The sequence below is a fragment of the Gymnoscopelus microlampas genome, assembly GCF_963454915.1.
Source record: "Gymnoscopelus microlampas genome assembly, chromosome: 19".
NCBI classification, from domain to species: domain Eukaryota; kingdom Metazoa; phylum Chordata; class Actinopteri; order Myctophiformes; family Myctophidae; genus Gymnoscopelus; species Gymnoscopelus microlampas.
The window spans coordinates 27,450,567-27,473,950 of NC_139956.1; the positions used below are offsets into that span (position 1 = coordinate 27,450,567).

Below are 23,384 nucleotides of genomic sequence, written 5' to 3' on the forward strand. Positions count from 1 at the left end.
CTGTATACATAAGTACAATTTCAAGGTATTTTTTTTTTACTTTACTGGAGTATTTCCAATTTTCAATACTTTTACTTCTACTCCACTAAATCTCAGAGGCAAATATTGTACTTATACTCCACTACAATTACGTATTTGAAAACTTTAGTTACTAGTTACTTTGCAGATTTTGATTCACAACACGTTGCGATGAGACGCATTGTGAGCTTGTAGATCTGATATTTTCAAAAGATTTCTATTTTGAAAACTTTTGAAAGGGGACATTCTGTATACAATAAATATACTTTTAGTACTTTAAGTATATTTTGATGTGAACACTTCTGTACTTTTACTCAAGTAAATTTTGAATACTGGACTTTTACTTAAGAGTATTTCTACCTTGTGGTATTATTACTTTTACATAAGTAAAACCTTTGACTACTTTTTCCACCACTGCAATTGGCACATCCCACATGACAGCACAACGAAAGCAGGAAAGTCCCTACACAAAAGAAAGAAGTGCCAAAAAGTGATCGTTGGCCAAAACCTGATTGCCCAGTTCATCACCTGGATCAAACAGTCATTATAACCAAAGTCAGGCCCTGATAAGGCATGTGTGTCTTTATTCACGGGTTGAAGGTCCAAGGTTTCTTCACTGCTATATATTGTGTACAGGCACGCAGGGGTCATAAACATGGCCGTACACGGACAAACGTGTCCGTGGTGAGACTTTATATGTCGATTTTATTTTATTTATTTTGAAAAAAATATAGTCTATATATATTTTTGGTTTGAATGTTAGTGACTCATAAAGTGTCGGAATGACATGCTTATTAATATGTTGCAGGAGATTTGTGGTATGTACATGGTACTGTACATGATTGCATCAGGTGTGGACAAGACAGCTAGAAGTCATGTTTGATAATAGCTACCTTAATGCCCTGAAAACAGCAAAATGTGTTTTATCCTTTGTTGGAGAAACTTTTTTTTAAGACAATGGGTTCATATGTGGTGTGGTCAGACAATTAAACTAGGAAAAGTTCAAAAACAGATCTGTTCAGAAGGATCCATTTGCTACAAAAGCAAAGGAGGGCAGAACTGGACAAGTAAAGCTTGTTGAAAAAGATTTTCACCGTTGAGAGAAAGTGTTTCAAAGTGTCCAAAAATAACAGTATATAACTATAATAATAACACTCCACAATCATAATCAGTGGAAACCCTTGATCCACAGCCTGGGGTCCACACAATCACCATCAGTCCTCCAGCTTATACATTTGCTCACCTCTGATTAAAGTTAGGAGCCCTTGCATGAAAGTAGTTGTGACACTGCATTCCTTTAAATCCTGTCATGCTCTTTATCATTATCTAATCACTCATCATTTTTTACTCTGACCTTTCTTTTTCCATTGTTCCACATATCTTACATATAAGGTCTAAAGGTCCTTACACACCGGGGCGAATTCTTCATGCGAATAAATACGTTTTTTTTAAAAACCTTATAAAGTCAATGCAAGCGTCCACATCAGTTTCGCGAAGCGAAAAAGCATCTTTTAATTATTCGGAACGAGTCCGAATTTTGCGTATATTCGCATATTCGCCGGTATGTAAGGACCTTAAGACTTTATCATCATGATAGAACATTTCTCATCAAGATATCACCGTAATGGAAAGAAACCACAACTATCGAAGCTGTTTTGGATTGGTAAGGTAGAACTGGTAGAACTTGATCTCCTCCTGACCTCAAGTAACACTGTCCTCTGAAAAGCCAGCAATCTCTACAATAACCATATGACACGCACCCACTCACCTCTGCACCTATATGGCCCTTTGCTCATGTAATATGTGATGGAAGCACTGTACTGAAGACCCAGTACAGTACATTTAATGCCTGTCTTTGCCACCTGGCAGTCTTATGGTTTTCTTCAGAATAGGTAACCTCTTTAACCCTGGCATCTCCATTTTGAACATGTCATTATAGGCCAAATAAATAAATACCAGATCTACAATCTCTCAACATGTCATGATGAAATGTGTTGTGAGCCTGTAGATTGGCTTTTAAAACAATGGCTTATATTTCTTTGTGGCTCAGTGGTTAATGCAGGTATACTATCATTGTAAAATGTGTAGCACATTGGCATAGACAATATGGCACATTTGGAGTTCATTATGTATTTCTGGTATATTCTTATTGGTGTTATGTCTGTGGCAAAAATAAAATATCAATGAAAATGTCCATCACAAGCTGGCATGGTGATGACCCCTGCACTAGGGCTGTCACGATTACACATTTAAGTTGACGATTAATTATCACTCAAATAATTGAGATAAACGATTTAATTGTGTTTCTGTCGTTGAAGATTTATGGAACATTATGAATCAAAATTACATTTCTGTTTGGCTTTTAGCTTTCGTAAACAAAAGTTGCACAGGGCAGATATGACAAATAAGAAATAACACATATTTAATTACTTTACACTTAAAAATAAACATCAATAGTGGAAATAGCCGATCTATAAGCTCAAAACACGCTTTGAGCTTATAGATCTGCTATTTCCACTATTTTTGACATTTTTTGAAAATATATGACATTTTTTAACATGGAATTGATTACGACGATTATTGCGATTATGCAAAAATAATTGCGATTATATAAAATAATTACGATCAGACGATTATGTAATAATTGTGACAGGCCTACCCTGCACACAAGAGTATTACTGTGATTTATTTAGGCCTATTATTTGAGGCCACCCTCAAAATTGGAGGTCCATTTCTTAAAGATTTATTTAGAAAATATCAGATCTACAAGCGTTACATTGAGACGTGTTGTTAGCTTGCAGATCTGCTATTTTCAAATAGCCATGTATAGGTTTTAAGTGTTCATGGGGGGTTTTGGCAAATTCTTGGGGAGAGCTACCTACACGTTTAGCTTTATTGCTCATTCCACGATTGGACGATCCTTACAAGTTATACCTCTTTATAAAGGTGACTAATCAACGATAACAAGGATATAAAATACAATACCAAATTGATCCAATTAATCCATATTTGATCCGTTTAAACGAGGCAGTACAATTTATCTGCTTTTCCATTCTGGCTCTTCCATTCTGGCTCTCAACATCACTTCGCCTCGCAGAGCGGTGAGTCTCTCAGTGATGACGTCCAGTATGTGATCCTTAGCTGAGATGTCATCCGCAACACGTTTCAAGTCCGAGATCGATGCCAGGATGTTGTCCAGCTTGTGCTCTTTCTCAGAGATCGATGCCAGGATTCCTTTAATACACACATCTCCCACAAAAACAAGCAGGCAATTCTAGTTGTATTATGTGTTGGACACTTGCTTTGGCAATGTGAAGTATGTTTTCTCAATAAATGGGATCTTTTGTCATGCCTTACGTTACATTACAGGCATTTATTTCAAACACGAAATGCACTTATAACATTAGTCTGCATTGTGGAGACAGTGATGCATATTTTAGTAACATACAGTTTTGGTTCCATTTGGTTCCATTTCTATCTTGTGGGGATACTTTATCCTCCCCCAACTCAGGATTCAGTATGCAATCACTATCACAGAATTGTGATGTTCCCTGCCATTATGCAAGTACAGACTGTATGCTTTGATGTGCCATATTTTACATGTTTTTCTTTTCTTAGTTTCCCAGGTAAAAAAGTGACCCAATTTAGCTGATACTACCCTACACCTTTTACATCCAAATTCCTAACAACACACAATACAGCCTGTTCAATTGATTATTTCTTAACAACAGCGGAACACAGCTTTTACATGCCAATTTTTATTTAAACAAATTTCACACCACACAATATTTTACTAACATAGTGGTAAATTAAAATAGAATTTCACACACAGCAACACCATGCACCCACCCACCCCGCCAAACCCCACACAACTATACGTAGTAAACAAGCTATGTTGTGGCGTCCATGACGGTGGCCTCCCCCGTCACGACCATAGACTGTATAAATGAATGGACAATGCCACTCCCCTGCTTTCTACAGAACGAAAATGAAGCCGATAGTTCAGGAACATGCATTCCTCCATCGTTAATATATACAGTTGGCCACGCCGGAACTCAAACGCTATTGGTTGAGACCAGACACGTGACCAGCGAACCGGAAAACACCCCCAAAAATGCTATTGGTTGGGTAGCTTGTCAATCAAGAGCGGGGGCGGGGAATGAATGCTATTGGTTGTGTAGGTTGTCAATCAAATCATCCCGCCCCTCCTGGAGCATAGCCTACTTTATCGTCAATTTTAGAATAAATGGGACCATAATTTAGCAAAACGCATATCATGATGATTGAAAGGAGACTTTAAACTAGCGACTGGAAGCATATCGAATTTATGACAATTTTTATTATGGTAAGAACATTTAGTCTAAAGTTTGTCAAAAACACATTCACTTGCGCTAAAATAAATTCTTTCTGACACTTCAGGTCGGCGCAGGGTAAAACAGTGCCTCACTCTGGCCATTCATAAGCTTCCGTGTTGGCCTCATCGTAAATATCCAAGCCTTGCCCCTTGGTCACGACATCTACAAAAACAGATGGTAGACATAGAAACATCTCACACATTAGTAATACATGCATACATTGTGACATTTGTAAAATATACAACAAATGTTTGTGGAAAAACTAAAATAAACAATACTCATGTTGTACTAACCTTGGCTAATGGACCTCCAAGGCCCACATCATATGGAGACCATTCCATTTCCATATCAGCATCTTGTGACCACAACAGAACAACAATTACAAATAGCCTACACTCTGCCTCATACACCCCACAAACATTGGTTCCCAGTTCGATCACAGGCTACCGGGCTGCCCCAAAGTTTTAGTGTTGGAAGTGTCCTTGCAAGACACTGCCTTACATGGTTTCCTCTGCCGTCGGTGTGAATGGGTGAATGTAATGCATATTGTAAAGCGCCTTGGATAAAGCCACTAGATAAATGCACAATTTACCATTTAGATCTGCTATTTTCATTACTTCTTAAACTTTTATTTATTTATGGGAATATTTTTTTTATTTTACGAAATACTTTTGAAAAATGTTGGAATTGTTTTTAATTGATGAAAAGTTGTGATTAAACTTTTAAAAATGTTTTAAAATAACATATACATTTCTTTTAATGTAAGAAACAGGGAAAAAAGGAGATATTTACTCGCGAGTCGCGACGCATAAAAATGGGTCACGAGAACCAATGGGAAACAGTGGCATAAACCAATACATTATACATTGACCAGAAGGATATATCATAGTCATACATTGGAGAAACGTTACGTGTCACATGACAAAACGAAACACACTCACCATCCTTCACAGGGGTACAGATGTCATGAAAATTGATAAGATTCTGGCTCTGTGGGATGCTCACTCCCTGTGGCATGCACAGTCCCGGTGAGATGTACACTCTCTGTGGGATGTACTGTGGGATGCTCACTCCCTGTGGGATGCCCACTCCCTTTGGTGTGCATTGGTTCTTCCCTTGGTGGGTTCTCAGGCCCTGGTAGGTGGTCATTTTAGACCAACCACAGTGGCAAGTTTGGAGACTCATTTTCTGAACTGTGTAAGAGACATAGTATAATTCAGTAATAAATGGCAGACTCATTTTCTGAACTGTGTAAGAGACATAGTATAATTCAGTAATAAATGGCAGACTCATTTTCTGAACTGTGTAAGAGACATAGTATAATTCAGTAATAAATGGCAAACAGGCATGAGGAAAAATAACATAAAAGTTAGAATTAAATAAAAATGTATGTTCTGCATTACTCATAAAGTGAAGGGAGGAAGCAAATACTGTAGAGTAGGGGTAGGTGACACACGTCTTAAGCCAGTCAGTTTGCGTACAGTATATTATATTTTATCTATACACCTAAAGTAGGAATGATAGTTTACATGTTTGCTTTTACAGCCAATGCTATATTTGTGTCACTAGATTCACTCTGGCTCAATTTAAGACAATAGCTGTTAATATACATCTTGGTAGGCAACAAAAGCCTCAAGCTGGATGGCCCTAGCCGGCACAAAGCGTGGCCTCATGTCAACATACACATTGCATTGCATTTAATTTGACCTTGCTCTGACCTCTCCGTTCATATAAACTGTTCAATAAATAAAAAAACAAGGAGGGTCGCACTCAGAAATAAAAGTATTTTTTTTTCATGCCTCAGGAAAGATGACTATCCAGTCTTCATCAGTATGGCATTGCACATTTGTATGATAAATGTTTCTGTATTCTGGTAAAAGCTAACATCCTGACTTTTGTAACGTTACTGTCCTACTATCCACCCAAACCTCTGAAGTGACCTTGGTGTCACCCAGACCTCTGAAGCAGGGTTTAGTGAATACATGAAGAGTGGGCACCAAAACATAGTGGGCCTGGGAGAATACTGGGCACGGTGCACCAATGCAGAGTTGGCACAAGGAATACTGGGCACCGCAACAGTGGGCATCTGAGAAGTCTGGGCACAAAAACAGAATGGGCACTGGTGGGTACGTGAAGTATTACAGTGTGGGATTAGGGGAAGTATTACAGTGTGGGATTAGGGGAAAGACAGGTTAGCTTGGCTGCAAATGACATTAATTGTCTCCGCCAGGCCGAAGGCATGCCTGATACTATGTTTTGCACCCTGTCCGTCCGTCCCTCCCTCCCTCCCTCCCTCCTTCCGTCCGCCCGTCCGTGTGTGTGTCCGTCTGTGAGCTAATCTGATCTGAATCTTAGCTCCACATTGCCACTAGGCCACCCTTTTGCCTTTTCACATTGTCGTGTTATTATAGTGCCACCCGGAGGCCGGGTTTTGCTAAACAATTTTTTTGATATCCTACAGATTTTGTCCAAACATCACGCAAATCGGTACACATTATCTCTATAGTCATGTGATCAAGACGGATCTGTCTGATTTTTCATATTCCGTCCTGATTGGCGAATTTGCTGGCCCACAATAACCTACCTGACCTGTGCTCCTAGGAGCACTTTTTCTATTTGCAATTGAATTTATAATATCTAGAATACTTCAAAGTAATCTTTATTCAATTAATCTGATTATCTATATAGGACCTCTAATAATGAATGCTGCGTCCGATTGCCGTGAAACTTTGCATGCACATCAACAACTTAACATATCGTGTCTGTGCAATAACTTCATACAACATTAATCCCTCAACTTCTACAGATTCCACTCACCTCTATAATGATTGAATTCTGAACATTGCTGGCCCACAATAACCTAACTGGCCTGGCTCTGAGGAGCATTTTTTCTAGTTTTGTTGTTGTCAAAAATATAAACACAGATTACAAAATATCAAGACAAAATACTTGAGGATGCTTGTTGTACAGAGTTAAGGCAATAACATATTCATCACAATGTCTGGTTTTGGGGTTTGTACAATAAAATATTGTTTGAAACGTTCTAAATATGACAATAATAAAGCTTTAAATACAACAATACAATGGATGTTGTTAGTTAGTTGTGGATAGTTTGCGAATCTGGCACAAATGTGAATTATGTATGAGTCCTTTTGGAATATGTGCTAGAGGGGTACGTGACTTAAGTAGTGTAGTGCCCAGTCTTGCTCCACAAATCCACATCAAGTGCTCAGCAGTCTTCTGACTCTTTTCCCCGAAAACAAACAAATAACTTTCAAACATTGGTCTGACTCAAAATGTGAATGTTAACATGGTCCTTGTAACCACGCAGACAGTGTTTAGCGTAATGTTCATAAAATAAAATACATATATTTCTTAACAGAACATAAATATAGGACATTGTAATTACCTTAATCTTCTCCCCTGCTCTTCCCTGTGTGCTGCTATAGGTTTCATTTTCAGTAATCTCAGCAGCGTCACCAGGCTTTCCGCTGTAGTGCCTACCAGTGAAAAGCCTGGTTTCCTTCCCAATTAAACAGGTTTACAGCCCTCCTCCCGTACGCGATAATTTGCACACACACACACACGAATTTCAGTCTACTACTCTATGTGCTGTAGGTTTCATTTCCCATTTAAGGCTCCACTTCTGCATAGGCTTCATTTCTCAATAATGGTGTCAGGATAGGACTCAGAGTAGGACCCATAAATGCAGGAACACACAGGAAACCAAGAGTTGAAGTAGAATCATACTTTACTTAAATGCACAGGAAACATAAGTACACCTTCACAGAGGGATCAAACTGTGACTTAAAGAACTGTAACTAGAACATACTCCCGGAAAGGATTGACGATGAACAAGCAACCTAACTCATAACAGAACACTCCTTTAAATACCAGACCCAGAGAGAGAGAGAGTTACGACACGCTCTGATCATCAAAGCGTCCAAAATGGAGACCCCCCCGAAGAGGGCCCATGATGTCGCTATTTCCCTTGTAGAATGTGCCCACAGTCCCACTGGGGCAGCATCCCACCACCAGCGGCGGACTGGCCATTTGGCGTACCGGGCAAATGCCCGGTGGGCCGCTGGGCCCAAAAAAAAAAGTTATTTATTTATTTTTAAATATTTTCGCTCCCGTTTTAGTATTATTACGGTCATTTCCGGGTCGCGCGGCCCAATTATTAGTTACGTTAATGTTTGGTCTGGGATGCTTTCCAGCAGGGGCCTCAGTGCAGCTGCAGAGTTCATGTGCAGGGCTGGGCTGAAGCAGTGACACGCCCAGATCGAACCAGTCTCTCAATCAAGGCCACACAGAGAGGGGAGGGGGTGAGCAGGAGCAGAGTCACAACAGGGCAAAGACAGGGGCAGGGCAGCCAAGACCACTGGCCACAGGGAAAACGGAGATCCACAAGGGTGGGGGGGGGGGGGGGGGGGTGTAACTGCCAGGGCTATGGCACTAAGTGGAGCAGAGGGCACAGGCAGTAAGGCTGGGTACAGACTGTACCCGAGAAACGGCCCACCATGCAGGAACCCCTGGTGTTGCAATCATATCTCCAAATTAGAACATGTCATTAAGAGTAATGGCCAGTCCAGGAAACACTCATACATATTGCCAGGTCTTTCTTAGAATAGCCCTTTTATTTGGCTGTCCTTTATATGTTCTTCTGCATTTGATCTGCTGACATGTGTCCCAATATAGTTGCTGCAGTCTCATCGGGGCACACCTTTCATGGACTTAACTAACCAGATAAACTAGTTACCTGTCTGAATCTTACTGGTCTGTGTATATTGTTGTACAATATCAGATAATGCATATATAAATAATGTATTAACAATACCTTGGTTAAGTAAATTAGAAATCATTATCAGTCCAAAATATACTCTGCAGCTTTTTGTTTTTATCCGCAAAATGACTGGGTGTCAGTGTCACAGGTTTGGCCCCTCGTTTATAAAATAAAATGAAATATAAAATATAAAACATAAAATATAAAATATAAAATATAAAATATAAAATATAAAATATAAAATATAAAATAAATCTAAAAAATATAATATATAAAATATAAAATAAATCTAAAAAATGGTGGCCAGTGTTCTGAAGAGGCCCACGTACTGTTCCGGTTATCCCCAGACACTCCGGGCCTCCCCCCAGGACCCAACTGTCCCCATTAAAGATGTGACAATAAAGCACAACCATTGAACCTTACCTGTCCTATTGTGAAGTCCACATTGACTCTACCAGAAGTCCTTAACTTGACACTCCCATAAGAAATGGGTGGTGACTAGTGTTGCCATGTCTACTTATTCTAAGCGACTTAGGCTTGTTTTTGTAAGTTGCTTGTAAATATTGGTAGTTGCGTTTTAGGGGCTTGTTTCTAAAGTGTAGTTGCTTATTTGGGCTTGTTTCTAAAGTGTAGTTGCTTATTTGGGCTTGTTTCTAAAGTGTAGTTGCTTATTTGGGCTTGTTTTTAAAGTGTAGTTGCTTATTTGGGCTGGTTTCTAAAGTGTTATTTTGGGCTTGTTTCCTAAATGTTGTTTAAACCAGTGGTTCGCAAACATATGTTCATGTCAAGGACCCCCAAAGTAATATGTACTTGTCCACGGACCCCCCATCTGCAAATGTTTTGTGCCAGCCGCCAGGGACCCCCGTACCAGATTTGTGTTGTTAAAATGTTTCAAAAAAATATTCCAAATTTTTCACCTATTCTCCAAATAAATAAATAGCTATTTTCAAATAGCCAGGTTTATAAAGTGCTCATGTGGTCTATAATACTATTATATTATATTATTATATTATTCGCTTTTTTTGGGCTTGTTTTCATAGACACTGGTTGCTTATTTCTCTCGCAAGATCTGGCAACACTGATGGTGACGCGAGATCAACTTGACGCTAAAAGAGAAGGAAACAGACCAGAGCAGAGGCTGGATGAAGACTGTTGTTGCTACACTTAACATGTTTACCATGTGAAACCCGTGAGTAATTATTATTATAACATTCTGGTCAGAGCGAAGCAACATCAGAAAATGAAGCAAAGGTGCAGCTGTTTGTCTGTCTGTCTGTCTGTCTGTCTGTCGTCATCATCATCTGTATCACTATCTTCCCTGCGGTAACTAGAAGACTCGCCCCAAAACACGCTTATTGATTGAATACTTTAGTTTATTAGCAGTTTGCAAAAAAAAAAAAAACACAGGAAAGTACAGTTAAATACAAGGTCTGCTAAGAAGATTTTAAACCCAAGAAAGCCTATGGCTTGTTTCCATTGGGGTCCTCGCCTCCCATTTTATTTCGCGGACCAGCGGTTCTTGTGTTTGTTTTTTACCGAGGTTAACTAAGGTTAGAAACACATTTGGGTTAGGCATTTTGACTGAGGTTACGTTTAGGAATAAGGTTTGGTTTAGGCATCGTTTTACTGAGGTTACGTTTAGGAATAAGGTTTGGTTTAGGCATAGTTTAACCGAGGTTACGTAGGAATACCTGGTGAAAACCGTCATATTTTCCCCGGGACGACGGTGTTTTGGGGCGAGCGTTTTGGTGTTCCTGGCTGCACGTCAATGTTGCTTTGTCAGGAAGCTGTTCATGTTGACAACAGGCTAGCCTGTTGTCAACATGAACTTTGTTGACAACAGGTGGTGGAAAATCAGTGGTGGAAAAAGAAGTAGGCCTACCCCCTTTACTTAAGTAAAAGTATCAATACCACAATTCATTGATTGATGTACTTTATTTAGTAAGACATGAGAACATCAGTACATGGAAGTACAAATAAATTAAGGGTCCTTGACATGTAGTGGTGGAAAAAGAAGTAGGCCTACCCCCTTTACTTTCAGTAAAAGTATCAATACCACAATTCATTGATTGATGTACTTTATTTAGTAAGACATGAGAACATCAGTACATGGAAGTACAATTTGCAATACAAGGGCTACTAAACTGGGAGACTCATTAAGCACTGAGCTTGCCAAAAGTAAAAGTACTCATTATGCAGAAATCTTACATTTCATGTTTTCAAAATGTATAAAATCATTTTAAAATTGCAGACACACAACACAGAGCTTGTAGATTGGCTATTTTCAAGTAGGGCAGAAGTGGTTAGTGTATGTTTTGTAATAATCATTCAAATCTACAAAGTAACTAGTAACTAAAGTTGTCAAATAACTGTAGTGGAGTATTTGCCTCTGAGATGTAGTGGAGTATAAGTAAACGTATTGACAATGGGAAGTACTCCAGTAAAGTAAAAAATACCTCAAAATTGTACTTTAATAAGTACTTGAGTAAATTTACTTAGTTACTTTCCACCTCTGCCTAGCCTACTATTTACTATTTCGGATTCTTTTCGACAGAACGAATCCACAACATAAATTTGAATACATTTGAAATGAAAACTCATTATCAAAGAGTGGAGAAGAAATGACACAACTTTGCTCCCCTACCAGTGAGTGATACTGAATTAACATCAACCAGTGATACTGTGAATAGTACCATAACATTATATGTTCAGTATGTTAATTACCGTAAACGATAGCCTATGCACATGATAGCTTATATGTACAGCATGTTAATTGCCATAAATAATATGTACTTTTTCGAATATGTGGCTTACACTGTATGTCAAGTCCCAATGGGGCCCAAGAAAAATAGAGAAGACAACAGAGGAAGAGAGTGAGAATGACTGAATGATACAAATAGGAGGAACATTATTCAGGAGAGGGCAACAGCCCTACAAACACACACACACACACGTCACTCCTGATTACACAGAGGTAATCATATCAATCGCACATGTTTGCAGAGCTTATCCACAGTCAGAGAATAAATGCAAACAAGTTCCTGAAACACTCATGCAGGTGTTTTCAATTCCCCTGGCTCAGTTCTCAAACTTTTTTTTAATTCCAAGAACCCCTATTATAACTCTGAAAGTGTACAACCAATTGGACCCTTAAGGGAGTCTGCCAGACAGAACCTACACCCAGATGTTGCCAGATTTTGTAAGAGAAATAATAATAATAATAATAATAATAATAATAATAATAATAATCTATATTTGTATAGCGCTTTTTAAAAACAAGTTTACAAAGTGCTTCACAACAGCAACTGATTCTACAACAAGCCCAAAGGAAGCGACATTGGCCACTTTAAGCCTCACAAGGCGTTGTGAGCTTGTAGAACAATGTGGATAAAAAAAAAATACTTTAACAACACAAATCTAGTATGGCACAAACTATTTTCATATGGGGGGGGTAACGGGACAAATAAATGAAGGGTCCTTGACATGTAAATGTTTGAGAACCACTGGTTTAAACAACATTAGGAATTAAGCCCAAATAAGCAATTACAGTACACTTTAGAAATAAGCCCAAAAAAACACAACCTGCAAGCCAACTACCAATATTTACATGTGACTTTACAGAAAAACAAGCCCAAAGTCGCGTTATAATAGCAGATTTTGCAACACCTGATTACACCCATTCTCAGCCAGGGCTTTAAAGTGCGGGCCTGCACTAGCTAGGTTTGCTAAGTTGGTTTCCTCACTCTCCTATTGTTGTTTTGCTGTAGCTAAGGGCGGGCCCAATAATGACCTTGTTGGGATCATTTTGGGCTCTTTGTTTTTTTTTATACGTTTTTTTTGGTAACATCATAAAATAAATGGTCAGCATAGATTCACACAGCTTCAACCTGATTAATGTGTAATAATCAGCAAGAATTAACTGAAAACTCATACAAACATTTTCATGTCAAGGACCCCAAGCAAGTTGATGGGTATTAAGCAGCAGACCCCTCATTTGAAAGGATTTGGTGCCAGAGTCCCCCTAGAGAGAATTCGTAGTTGTTAGATTAGATACAGTATAGAATTCTACCACTATCTATACTGTAGCTGCCTGGGGGAGAGAGAAACCTGTGATCTGAATAGTCATTCTTATACAGTACATTCTCTCATTGGATTACCTTCTATCTGGTGAAATAAAATTATAGTGAAATTAACCACTTTCAACTTTGCGTCCCAATTTTCTCATGGTGGCGTATGCAAAAAAACGTTCAAAAATGTGAAAAATGCTGATCTACAAGCTCACAACGCGTTGTGCCACGTGTTGTGAGCTTGTAGATCGGCTATTGTCACTATGTTTAAAAATGGTCACTATGTTTAAAAATGGGTCTTAAGTGGTTAAACTGTTTATGGGAACCCCCTAGAACCCCCCCCAAGGACGCCTGGGGGGTCTCCAAACCACACATTGAGGACCACTGCTTTGCTACTGTAGGAATGTACAAAACAATGGTGACTAAATGCAATTTGATACTTGCTTGACTTGCATGACCAGTTGTGGGAAAAACAACCCAGAAACGAAAGTGAAACTAACTCCACACAGGCATATAAGCAGCAGTTTGACGGCATAATATCTTCACCTCCTCCTCGTTTAATTTGGATTCACAGGCAGGTTCGTTAGACAGACATCAAGATGGGGCAAACACAGAGCATCTATGACAAACATGGCTACACTGTCCGGTCCGACACACAGGATGGGTGTGTTGCCACTTCAAAGGAGGGCGAAGAGGTTGTCATTAAAAAGATCAAGGTAAGCTCATAGTTGTATGTATACAGTATCTTTCAAAGCAATACGTCTCAGTATGTATCATACAGTTTATGTTGTACCTTTTTTATTTAGTTAACCCATTAAGCTCTGAGGCCGATTCTACAAATGCCTTCAAAATCAGTAGTTTTGCCAAGATTTTTCAAAAATATTCAGAAATAGCCGATGTACAAGCTTGCTGCACGGCACAAAGTGCCGTGATTTGAGCTTGTAGATCTGTTATTTTTTAATAACCAACGCAAAAATCTAAAATGTCAACATGCTTGTTAACACTTAACACCCTTTCAAAAACAGGCAGTACCACTTGACAACCAGTAGGGGTCCTACCAAACCACACAATCTACATTTCTCAATGGAAGAGCAGGGAGACAAACCACAACCACCACTGCATTTGTGTTCATTATATTGTATTGGCATACTCTACCATGCAGATTGGTGAAAATAGCATTTTAATTACTAAAAACGTTTCATAGTAGAGCTTTAACCCATTAAAACCGGAAAAGGGGGAAGCATCTGTGTCATTTTAGATTTTAACCACTTAACCATATTTTATACTTTTGGCTATTCAAAAATAGAAGATATACAAGCTCATGACCTTTCGGTTCTTTTCATTTTCGCGGTCTGAAAAGCTTGAGAACCACTGGTCTATAGCAATAAATGGTATTGTGCTATTAGCGAACAACTATTCTGTAAACCTGGAAATACTGATGATAAATCAACACTCAACAGGTGTCAAGCTCAGCGTATCAGGAAATAGCCTCCGAAACGGATACACTTGAAAACACAAGCCATCCACATATTGTAGGCTATGGGAAATCTTTTGAAGGTAGGAATTACATTTATTATCATTTGTAAACCAATTATTTATTAATTATTCTTTATCTATCCCCATTACTATTCCTGGTGTCCACACACAACATAACATAATAAGACATACCACATGTAACAAAGTTACAGACTCCACTGTACTTACACTTGGAAGTGATGTTGACTGCTTTTTCTATATGTCCTTATTTTGGGGATGTCATAATTAGGGATGGCCAAATGGAGACATTTTATTTACTGATTACCGTTAGACCTTAACGATTAATTAATCGATAACCGTTAAGAAAAGAATTATGTATTTTTTTTATGGCCAAAATACATTTTATTTCAAAGGGCCAAGTCTACACAGTTTGTTTTGTGTTGTGTGTTGTGATATTTATGTTTTTTTTTTACTTTGTAGTTGTTTTTTTAGATCTTATATTTATAGGCATGTTGGTGTTGGGATAAATGCTGCTTTGAAATGAACACAAATATGGGCCGTCCTAAATAAATAATGTGTTTAAAAATTGTATTTGTCTATTCTTTTGACAGAGGAAGACTGCTTACATGTTGTGATGGACCACTGTAAGGGTGGGAATCTAGCTCTAAAGATCCAGGAACAGAGAGAGTCTGGAGGAGGATTTAAGGAAGAGCAGGTAACGAATGGGTTGCGTAGTGTAGAATATAATCTCGTTTGAACTGGGAAGTGGGGACCCCCAAAACACACACACACACACACACACACACACACACACACACACACACACACACACACACACACACACACACACACACACACACACACACACACACACACACACACACACACAACCACACACTATATGTTGGTGGCGTAGATCATTGTAATTTTTAACCCTATTCAAAGGCATTCAGGTTCTCCGCTGTGTAATAACAATAACCCACTATTATGCTACACCTGAGCCTTTGGATACATTTGTGAGTGAATGTTGTTGGTTATTGCTGGCTACTGTGTTTTAAAAAAAAAAGAATAGACTCAAGGCCATGATAAATCGATTATAGCACGGCTACAGGCTTTTAATGCACTCTGCTTCATGTCGTGACAACAGGGTGGTTTTCAAAGTGTAGTGTGCAGGGGAGGCAATTGGAAATGAGTGGAAAAAATATATATAAATCATTTATACATGTAGAAATATTTTTTCAAAGCCATTTCACAATGCTATGGCTGTTTGGGGATCGTTGGCATGGAACAGTTTGGGACCCTCTGATATAGAATACCAAAGTGTTGTTTATTATTACTAAAAGGGATAGTTCACCCAAAAAGTTTTTTTTTCTATAGATTATTCACCCCATGGAGACTTGAATTAATGGAATTTTTGGGGGTTTTCGTCGCATTCCTAAGCCAATACTTTTATGACCGGCAGCAGTTCCGTATGGAGACACAAAGAGTCTCTTCTCTAGACAGTTTGTATGCAGATTCACAAATGCTACTTCTCTTAACAGATACTACAGTGGACTGTCCAAACGTGCATGGCTCTGAAATGCATTCATGAGAAAGGTCTTCTCCACAAAGACCTCACACCCCAGGTACAACTCACATCTACACTCTACAGAAGTGTGGCTGGCAGATAGTTAAAAAATATTCACAGTGTAAGAAATTAGCTCTAGGAAGTGTATTTCTGTGTATTTAAAAAAAAAAACTTTAAATATAATTTTCTTTTTCAATTTCTCAGAGGATACTTCTCACTGAATTTGGAACCATTTGTTTGGGAGGATTTGGAAAACTCAGCGAGAGTGAGAGGTATAAAGCAAAGCAATTTAGTAAGTGATAAACATCATTTATTTATCGATTTAAGTGCTGCCTTCCAATGATCCATTCTTCTTTCAACAGATTGGATGCAGAAACTACTCCCTCACAGAATGCTGCCTTAAGCTACATAAGTCCTGAAACCTTGCAAGATGGCATATATGACGCCAAAAGGTACAGAGGACTACACCATAGATCTGTTTCATCACTTGATTTTAACACTTTACAAACATTTTAGGTGCTGAATGGTACTTGCATTGGTCCTCCTGACTTTATCTGTCTCTATAAGGTGGAAAATGTTATGTTGTGAGATTAAGCAGTTGAATTGAAATTGAATTGAACCCTAGTGCCCCTATTCTGGGCATGTCATTATGTGAACATTTGGCGAAAATGGCGTGTCTACTAGAACGGTGTTTCCCAAAAACTGGGTCGGGACCCATTTTTCTGGTTTTATGGGTCACGACTAAATATCCCTTTTTATTTTTTTTACATTTTGTTTTTAATTATTACTTCAGAATGTTTAAAAAAATGTTCCACCCTATAACTTTTAATGAATTAAAAATAACTTTTCATGAATTAAAAACAAATTCAAACATGTTTCTGTCATGAAATTGACATAAAAATTAGAAAAGAAAAAAAAACACGATAGTGAAAATTGCACATTACAAGCTCACAACTTGTCATATTGTGACGTGTTGTGAGCTTGTAATCTGCAATTTTCACTATTTCGTGTGTTTTTTTCTTTTCTAATTTTTATGTCAATTTCATGACAGAAACATGTTTGAATTTGTTGTAGATCGGCTATTTTCACTACTTTGGGTCCCAAGCTAAAAAGGTTTAGGAACCACTGTACTAGAACATCTGCTAGTAGAAGCAATTCTCAGTGAAGATATTTGGTGTAGAGGGAAAAAGGTACGGGGACAAGTTCAGACACCTGGGAGACCTCGGACAACATAGTGTATATACGTGTCGCCACCTGTTGTAAGCTTATAGATCTCCTATTTTTGTCATCTGTCCCGCAATTATGACATGCCCACAATAGTGACGCTATTAAACCACTTTGGTCTGTTTGGCTTTGAGGAACAGCTAGAGAGGTGCTTTTAGAATCTTGTTCTCGTTTAGTTAAACTACGGGGGAAAATACGAATACGAATTATTTCCAAAAACAGATGTACATTACATCTCCTTGTGAAATGATCCGTGGAGTTTTGCAGGTACTGGTCAATTGAAATTAAATAATGATTCTGTTTCTCCCTCCAGTGATATCTGGTCAATGGGCTGTGTGCTGTATGAGCTTTGTACACTGAAGAAAGCGGTAAGTGAACTTATACAATTATGAAAGAAAAAAAAAGAAGCCTATTAGACCAGTAGTTCTCAACCTGTGGGTGAGGACCCCCAGGGGCGTCCTCGCATGATTTTGAGAGGGTTCCCAGCTGACAGTTACATGACAATTTAAGGACTTTTAAGACCTTTTTAATACCAAGAAAGAAAGAAGGAAAGAAAGACCAAAAGACCATTACTGCATCAAAAGTAGACCATTACTGCCTCAAAAGTAATCAACAAACTATACTATAAATGCTGGTCAAACATTGGCCAAATTGTCAAATAGTATAAGAACGAGGCAAACATTTGGAAAATAGCCAATCTACAAGCTCACAACGCGAGGCGTTGTGAGCTTGTAGATCGGATATTTTCACAATATTTGTAGATTGGATTCACAGCTTGTGAATCGGCTTGTAGATCGGCTATTTTCCACAATATTTATCTCTGGAACCGAGTCAAGCTAAATGTAGTGCCTCAACTCCTACAATCCCGAGTACTTTTCAGAGTGGGGGGGTCCCCAGTTCAACAGTTTAATTTGGGGGGTCCCCATTTCTGAAAAGGTTGAGAAACACTGTATTAGACCATAAAAGTTGTATTTTACTTACACTTTGCGGCATGTTGTGAGCTTGTAGATTTTCTATTTTTGAAAAATAAAAATGTAACTAGCCATACCCGTCATTTCCACCCACCGTCCATCCGGGCTATGGGCTGCAACCACAACTACAGATCCCATCGTCTGGACCGTGTACAAAAACTAATAAACGCCTTCAATTTGGGAAAAGCAAAAAATTGGCTTCATCACTGTTCATATGCCTGTTTCACTACCCACTGAGGAGAACGCGGTTCCAGGCAGGCAGAGGTTTCTTTATTTTATCTTCATTTTATAGTAGGATTGCATTTCATTTATAATGTGGAAATGTTTTGCCAGGGTCGAAAGCGGGTATTTAAACAAACCTGTTTACCTTTCACTGCCTTACAATCCAGAAAGAAACTCATGGTCGACAATTGTCACGTTCTTGTCAATTGATGCGAGAAACTTTCAGACAGTAGTCAAGTGAAACAAGACAACGTACTGACACGAATCCACGGCGCGCTGCCCTGCGCGCCGCCATTGCTGCGGTCTTACGTCCGCGTAGCGTTCAGACCGCAGCAATGGCTGCGCGCAGGGCAGCGCGCCGTGGATTCGTGTATAGGTGCCCATAGATGAGCCAAGAAGCTCAACACCATTCTTTTGATAAAGTAAAGTATAAAGTAAACAATGGAAAGAAGTGTAATGGCTTGAAACGAGCTTCAAAATGCAAAACCAACTATTCATCGATGAATAGTTCAGAAGTTCTGTATGACCATATGTTAATCTATAATTAGCCTTCTTGACCTTGACCACCAAATGACACCATATGTCGGATATTGAGGTAGAGATCTAATCATATTAAGTTTTATAGCCTTGTGATTTGATTATATAGTTTGAGTCATTGTTGCCAGAGTGACATGCATGCATATGTACGTACTTTACACTAGGCCTGTCAAAAAAAATCGATGCATGAATAAATCGATTCTTAATGCCACGATTTAAAAATCGTTTCAAAATGTTCAAAATCGATTTTTTTTTATAAGGTAGTACCTTTTTCACTGGCACTTTGTCTGAAATCAATGTCAGAAAGACTGACTGACATGATCTGGCTGCATTGAAGTGTATGATTCAACTTTTCATGGTTTATATTGTTCAGAATTGTTTTAAAATGTTCTAGTATAATTAAAGTAAAGTGATTTGGGGTAGAAAATCGCAATAAATCGCCGAATCGAATATCAATTAATCGCAGAATCGCAATTTTAATCGAATCGGCACCCTAGGAATCGATTTTGAATCGAATCGTGAGGTAAGTGAATCGTGACACCCCTACTTCACACACACAGCAGTCACTTAGCCGCTTAACAAAAAATATTTTCAATCCAATCACTATGTAGGGTGACAGTTTTTCTCTAGAGAGATCCATGCTGCCTTCACACACGGGAGGATGGAGCCTCTTTTTCACCTTTTGTAGACATTTATGTTTCAGAGTGATGGGTTGTATAGTTGCCTGGCATGGTGAGTCATGTCAGTCAGTCGTCTTTATCTTTAAGAAGTGATTGACATTCACTCACACTGTATGGCAAAAACGGGTCTCAAAATCACACTTTTAGACGAATAGCTTTAATTGATAACTTGTATTTCCAAACAGTTTACTGCAGAGACAACGGTCACACTGATCCCCAAAGTACTGGGAGGTACATATCCAACTCTGCCAGGGCATTTCTCACCAGAGCTACACCAACTACTGAACGACATCTTCCAGAAAAAATCGGAGTTCAGACCTACAGCCAGTGAAATTCTGGGAAGGGCTTTCATCATCAGTTTTCTCATGAGAAAGGTTTGTCTTATGTATCTGTCATTCCCTCCTTCCATTTGTCTGTCTTCCTCTGTGTGTCAAAGCCCCATATTCCTCTCACCAATATATCAACCTCTTTCCTCTCTCCCTATCTCAGAGTAAAACAACTGTAGAAGAACTTCAGGCCAACTTGGAGAAGTTGAAGACCTTGGCTGATGGTCTGGAAAAAGTGCACCAAGGCACCACCATAGGCAGCCTGACAGGCGGGGTCATCGGAGCGGCGGGAGGCATCACCTCCATCGTGGGTCTCATCCTGGCCCCCTTTACCCTGGGCGCCTCTCTCATCGTCACTGGAGTCGGTGTCGGTGTGGCTGTAGCGGGCGGCGCCACCGCCGGCGTGTCAAACATCACCAACATGGTGAATGAGTCCTGTGATCGCCTGGCCATCAAAAGCATCATCAAAGAATTCAGTGAGAAGATGAAGTCGGTGGTGACGTCTCTTGAGCTCATCAATCAGGGCTTAGAAGAGCTCAAGGACGAGGACGAGGTGCCCGACTCGGAGGGCGGCCCTGAAATGTCAAAAAAGCTGGTGAGGATCAGCACCGGAGCCGGGAGAGGCCTGGGTGGCATCGCGGAGATGGTCCGACTTGTCCAGGTGGGGAGCCTTGGCAAAGTAGCTGCCCAGACAGCCAGGGTAGTCCGTGTGGCGGAAGTGGCGACAGGGGTGCTGTCCGCTTTGTTCATTGCCGTCGACGTCTTCTTTATCGCCATGGATGCCAAGGAAATCTACCACATCCGGCAGGCGCAGGCGTTGGAGGCTGGACGATTAACGAATATGCCTGCCAATAGGCTGGAAATCATGGAGAACGACTCTACTGCAGCGTTACTGGCCAGTTCTGATCCGGACGGAGAAAACATCAAATCGGAGACCATGAAATTTGTCTGGTCAATCAGACAGACGGCTGAAAACCTGCAAGATATTGTGGATCAGCTGACTGAAGTCACTTCACTTTTTTAAGGCAATCAGTACATGTAATATAATGCTTAAGTGGCTTAAAAAGTACACTTTGCTGATATTTTGAATGAGGAGTTGTCTAAATGATAACAGCTGTTCATCACAACAGCGAAAATAGCTGATCTACAAGCTCTCACACAAAGCGTCACTGTGCGACACGCCTATTCATTCTTCACATTCTTATAAAGGGGAAATGGTTAAAGGACAACTTTGTTTTTTTACAACCAAGGTTTATATTTTAGCTTGTAATTAAAGTAAATAAATGATGAGTGTAATTTTTTTTTCATTTACTGCTTTCTATAGTTTTAGCATTTTTTGCGATATTTTTTACAGTGGGCGGGGGCATTCTGTCCGGTGGCTAAATATGCCTTTTTTACACAATAAAAAAGGTCCGGCTGTCTGAGATGGCCAGATGTGAGTTATTGGGGGCTAGAAGAGCTCCTGTAAATAATAATAAAGAAAACGCCGGGTTAATGTGTTAAAAAAAATACATATTTAGCCACCGGACAGAATGCCCCCGCCCACTGTGAAAACACTGTAAAAAAGATTGTGAAAATTGCTAAAACTATAGAAAGCAGTAAATTAAAAAATGTTAACACTCATCTTTTATTTACTTTAATTACAATCTAAAACATAAACATTGGTTGTAAAAAAACAAAGTTGTCCTTTAAGTGCATGTAAAAGTTATGATTCATTGTTCACATTCTTTAAGGGAAATGGTTAAGTGCATGTAAAATAAAAGAAGAAAAAAAAACATGATTCATTGTGGAGGGCGACCTTTCCATTATGTGCATTCTGTATGTAAAGAATCTATAAATAAAACAACTTTTGTAAAGTCCGTATTATCTGAACCTCTAATCATCCAGAGACAATGTGAGTTTGTGTATAACTGAACAGATTCATTGATTCACCACAGATTGAGCCATGGACAATATTGTCAGCTGCCAGCATCCTGGAGTGGGCATGTCCACACTGTCAGAACACATCATGTTTGCATCATCAGCAGTACTCAAGTACTGTACTTCAGTACAATTTTGAGGTATTATTAGTTTACTGGAGTTTTTCCAATTTTCAGTGCTTTTACTTCTACTCCTCTACATATCAGAGGCACAAATTGTACTTTTACTCCACTACAATTATTTGAAAACTTAAGTTACAATACTAGTTACTTTGCAGATATAAATCATTATATCATAAAACCTACATCAACTACTTTAGCCCTATTTTGTACATAGGCTATATTAAAATATCCTATCTACAAGCTGGTAGATCTCGTAGAGCTTGTAGATCTGCTATTTTCAAACATTTTTATACTTTTACTTTAAAAGTATATTCGATGCCAATACTTTTGTACTTTTACTCAAGTAACTTTTTGAACACAGGCCTTTTACTTGTAACAGAGTATTTTGGTATTGCTACTTTTACTTAAGCAAAATATATGAGTACTTCCACCACTGATCATCAGTGAATGTTTCATGGCCCTGGCATGGCACTCCAGCTCTGAGCTGACGCAACATCTCAAAGTGAACGCGAGATGTCACTGTTGAGCTAAAAATAAAAGCCTTAACCTAATGATAAACCTCACCTTTTAATGACAAGCATGAAGTTTAATGAGTCAAGCTAAATGAGTACTCACTCAGTATAGCATAATATTCCTCTCCGCACTGCCTATACTATCAGTGCTGGAAAGTAACTAAGTACACTTACAACTCAAATACTGTACTTCAGTACAATTTTGAGGGAGGCCTACTTTTACTTTACTCGAGTGTTTCAAAATTTCTATACTTCTACAAATATTGGACTTTTACTCCACTACAAGTATTTGAAAACTTTAGTTACTTTGTAGATTTTGATTATTATTACAAAACACATTAGCCAATTCAGCCCCTTAGCCGAAGTGTATAACTTCGGCTATTCAAAAATAAATGTAGATCTTCTTTTTGCTAAAATATTTTCATGCATTTTGAAAACTTGAAATGGGACATTTCTGCATAATGAGCACTTTTACTTTTGGTACTTTAAGTATATGTTGATGCCAAATTGCCAATACTTTTGTACTTGTACATTTTTAACACTATTGTAACAGAGTATTTCTGCATTGTGGTATTGATACTTTTAAAAAATATGAGTACTTTTT

General features: G+C 38.8%; 2 protein-coding genes across 3 annotated transcripts; one reads left to right on the forward strand and one right to left on the reverse strand.

Annotated features, from left to right (window-relative positions):
* Nucleotides 1–4,241: 4,241 nt before the first annotated feature.
* On the reverse strand, nt 4,242–5,562 carry LOC311035025 (uncharacterized protein). The gene is made up of 3 exons (XM_084043085.1): nt 5,315–5,562; nt 4,667–4,728; nt 4,242–4,535 (listed from the first exon to the last, which is right to left on the reverse strand). Exons 1-3 carry the CDS (start codon nt 5,556–5,558, stop codon nt 4,527–4,529), a joined length of 315 nt encoding a protein of 104 aa, XP_083899211.1. The 5' UTR covers nt 5,559–5,562; the 3' UTR covers nt 4,242–4,526.
* A 4,662-nt stretch (nt 5,563–10,224) lies between these two features.
* LOC311035018 (uncharacterized protein) lies at nt 10,225–22,085 on the forward strand. 2 transcript variants are annotated; one of them, XM_084043077.1, is made up of 10 exons: nt 10,225–10,345; nt 13,798–13,939; nt 14,684–14,780; nt 15,311–15,414; nt 16,241–16,324; nt 16,471–16,538; nt 16,629–16,718; nt 17,804–17,858; nt 20,086–20,274; nt 20,390–22,085. In XM_084043077.1, exons 2-10 carry the CDS (start codon nt 13,823–13,825, stop codon nt 21,248–21,250), a joined length of 1,665 nt encoding a protein of 554 aa, XP_083899203.1. In that variant the 5' UTR covers nt 10,225–10,345; nt 13,798–13,822; the 3' UTR covers nt 21,251–22,085. The 2 variants fall into 2 exon arrangements, with proteins under 2 accessions (XP_083899203.1, XP_083899204.1); XM_084043078.1 differs by lacking the exon at nt 10,225–10,345 and adding an exon at nt 11,701–12,130.
* The last annotated feature ends 1,299 nt before the right edge of the window (nt 22,086–23,384 follow it).

Coding starts and splice junctions, on each gene's coding strand:
- LOC311035025 (XM_084043085.1), bottom strand. CDS start 5,558: ATGAGTCTCCAAACTTGCCACTGTGGTTGGTCTAAAATGACCACCTAC. Junction 4,729..5,314: donor CTGTACCCCTGTGAAGGATG/GTGAGTGTGTTT, acceptor TGTGGTCACAAG/ATGCTGATATGGAAATGGAA.
- LOC311035018 (XM_084043077.1), top strand. CDS start 13,823: ATGGGGCAAACACAGAGCATCTATGACAAACATGGCTACACTGTCCGG. Junction 16,539..16,628: donor AAACTCAGCGAGAGTGAGAG/GTATAAAGCAAA, acceptor TTCTTTCAACAG/ATTGGATGCAGAAACTACTC. Junction 16,719..17,803: donor GGCATATATGACGCCAAAAG/GTACAGAGGACT, acceptor TTCTCCCTCCAG/TGATATCTGGTCAATGGGCT.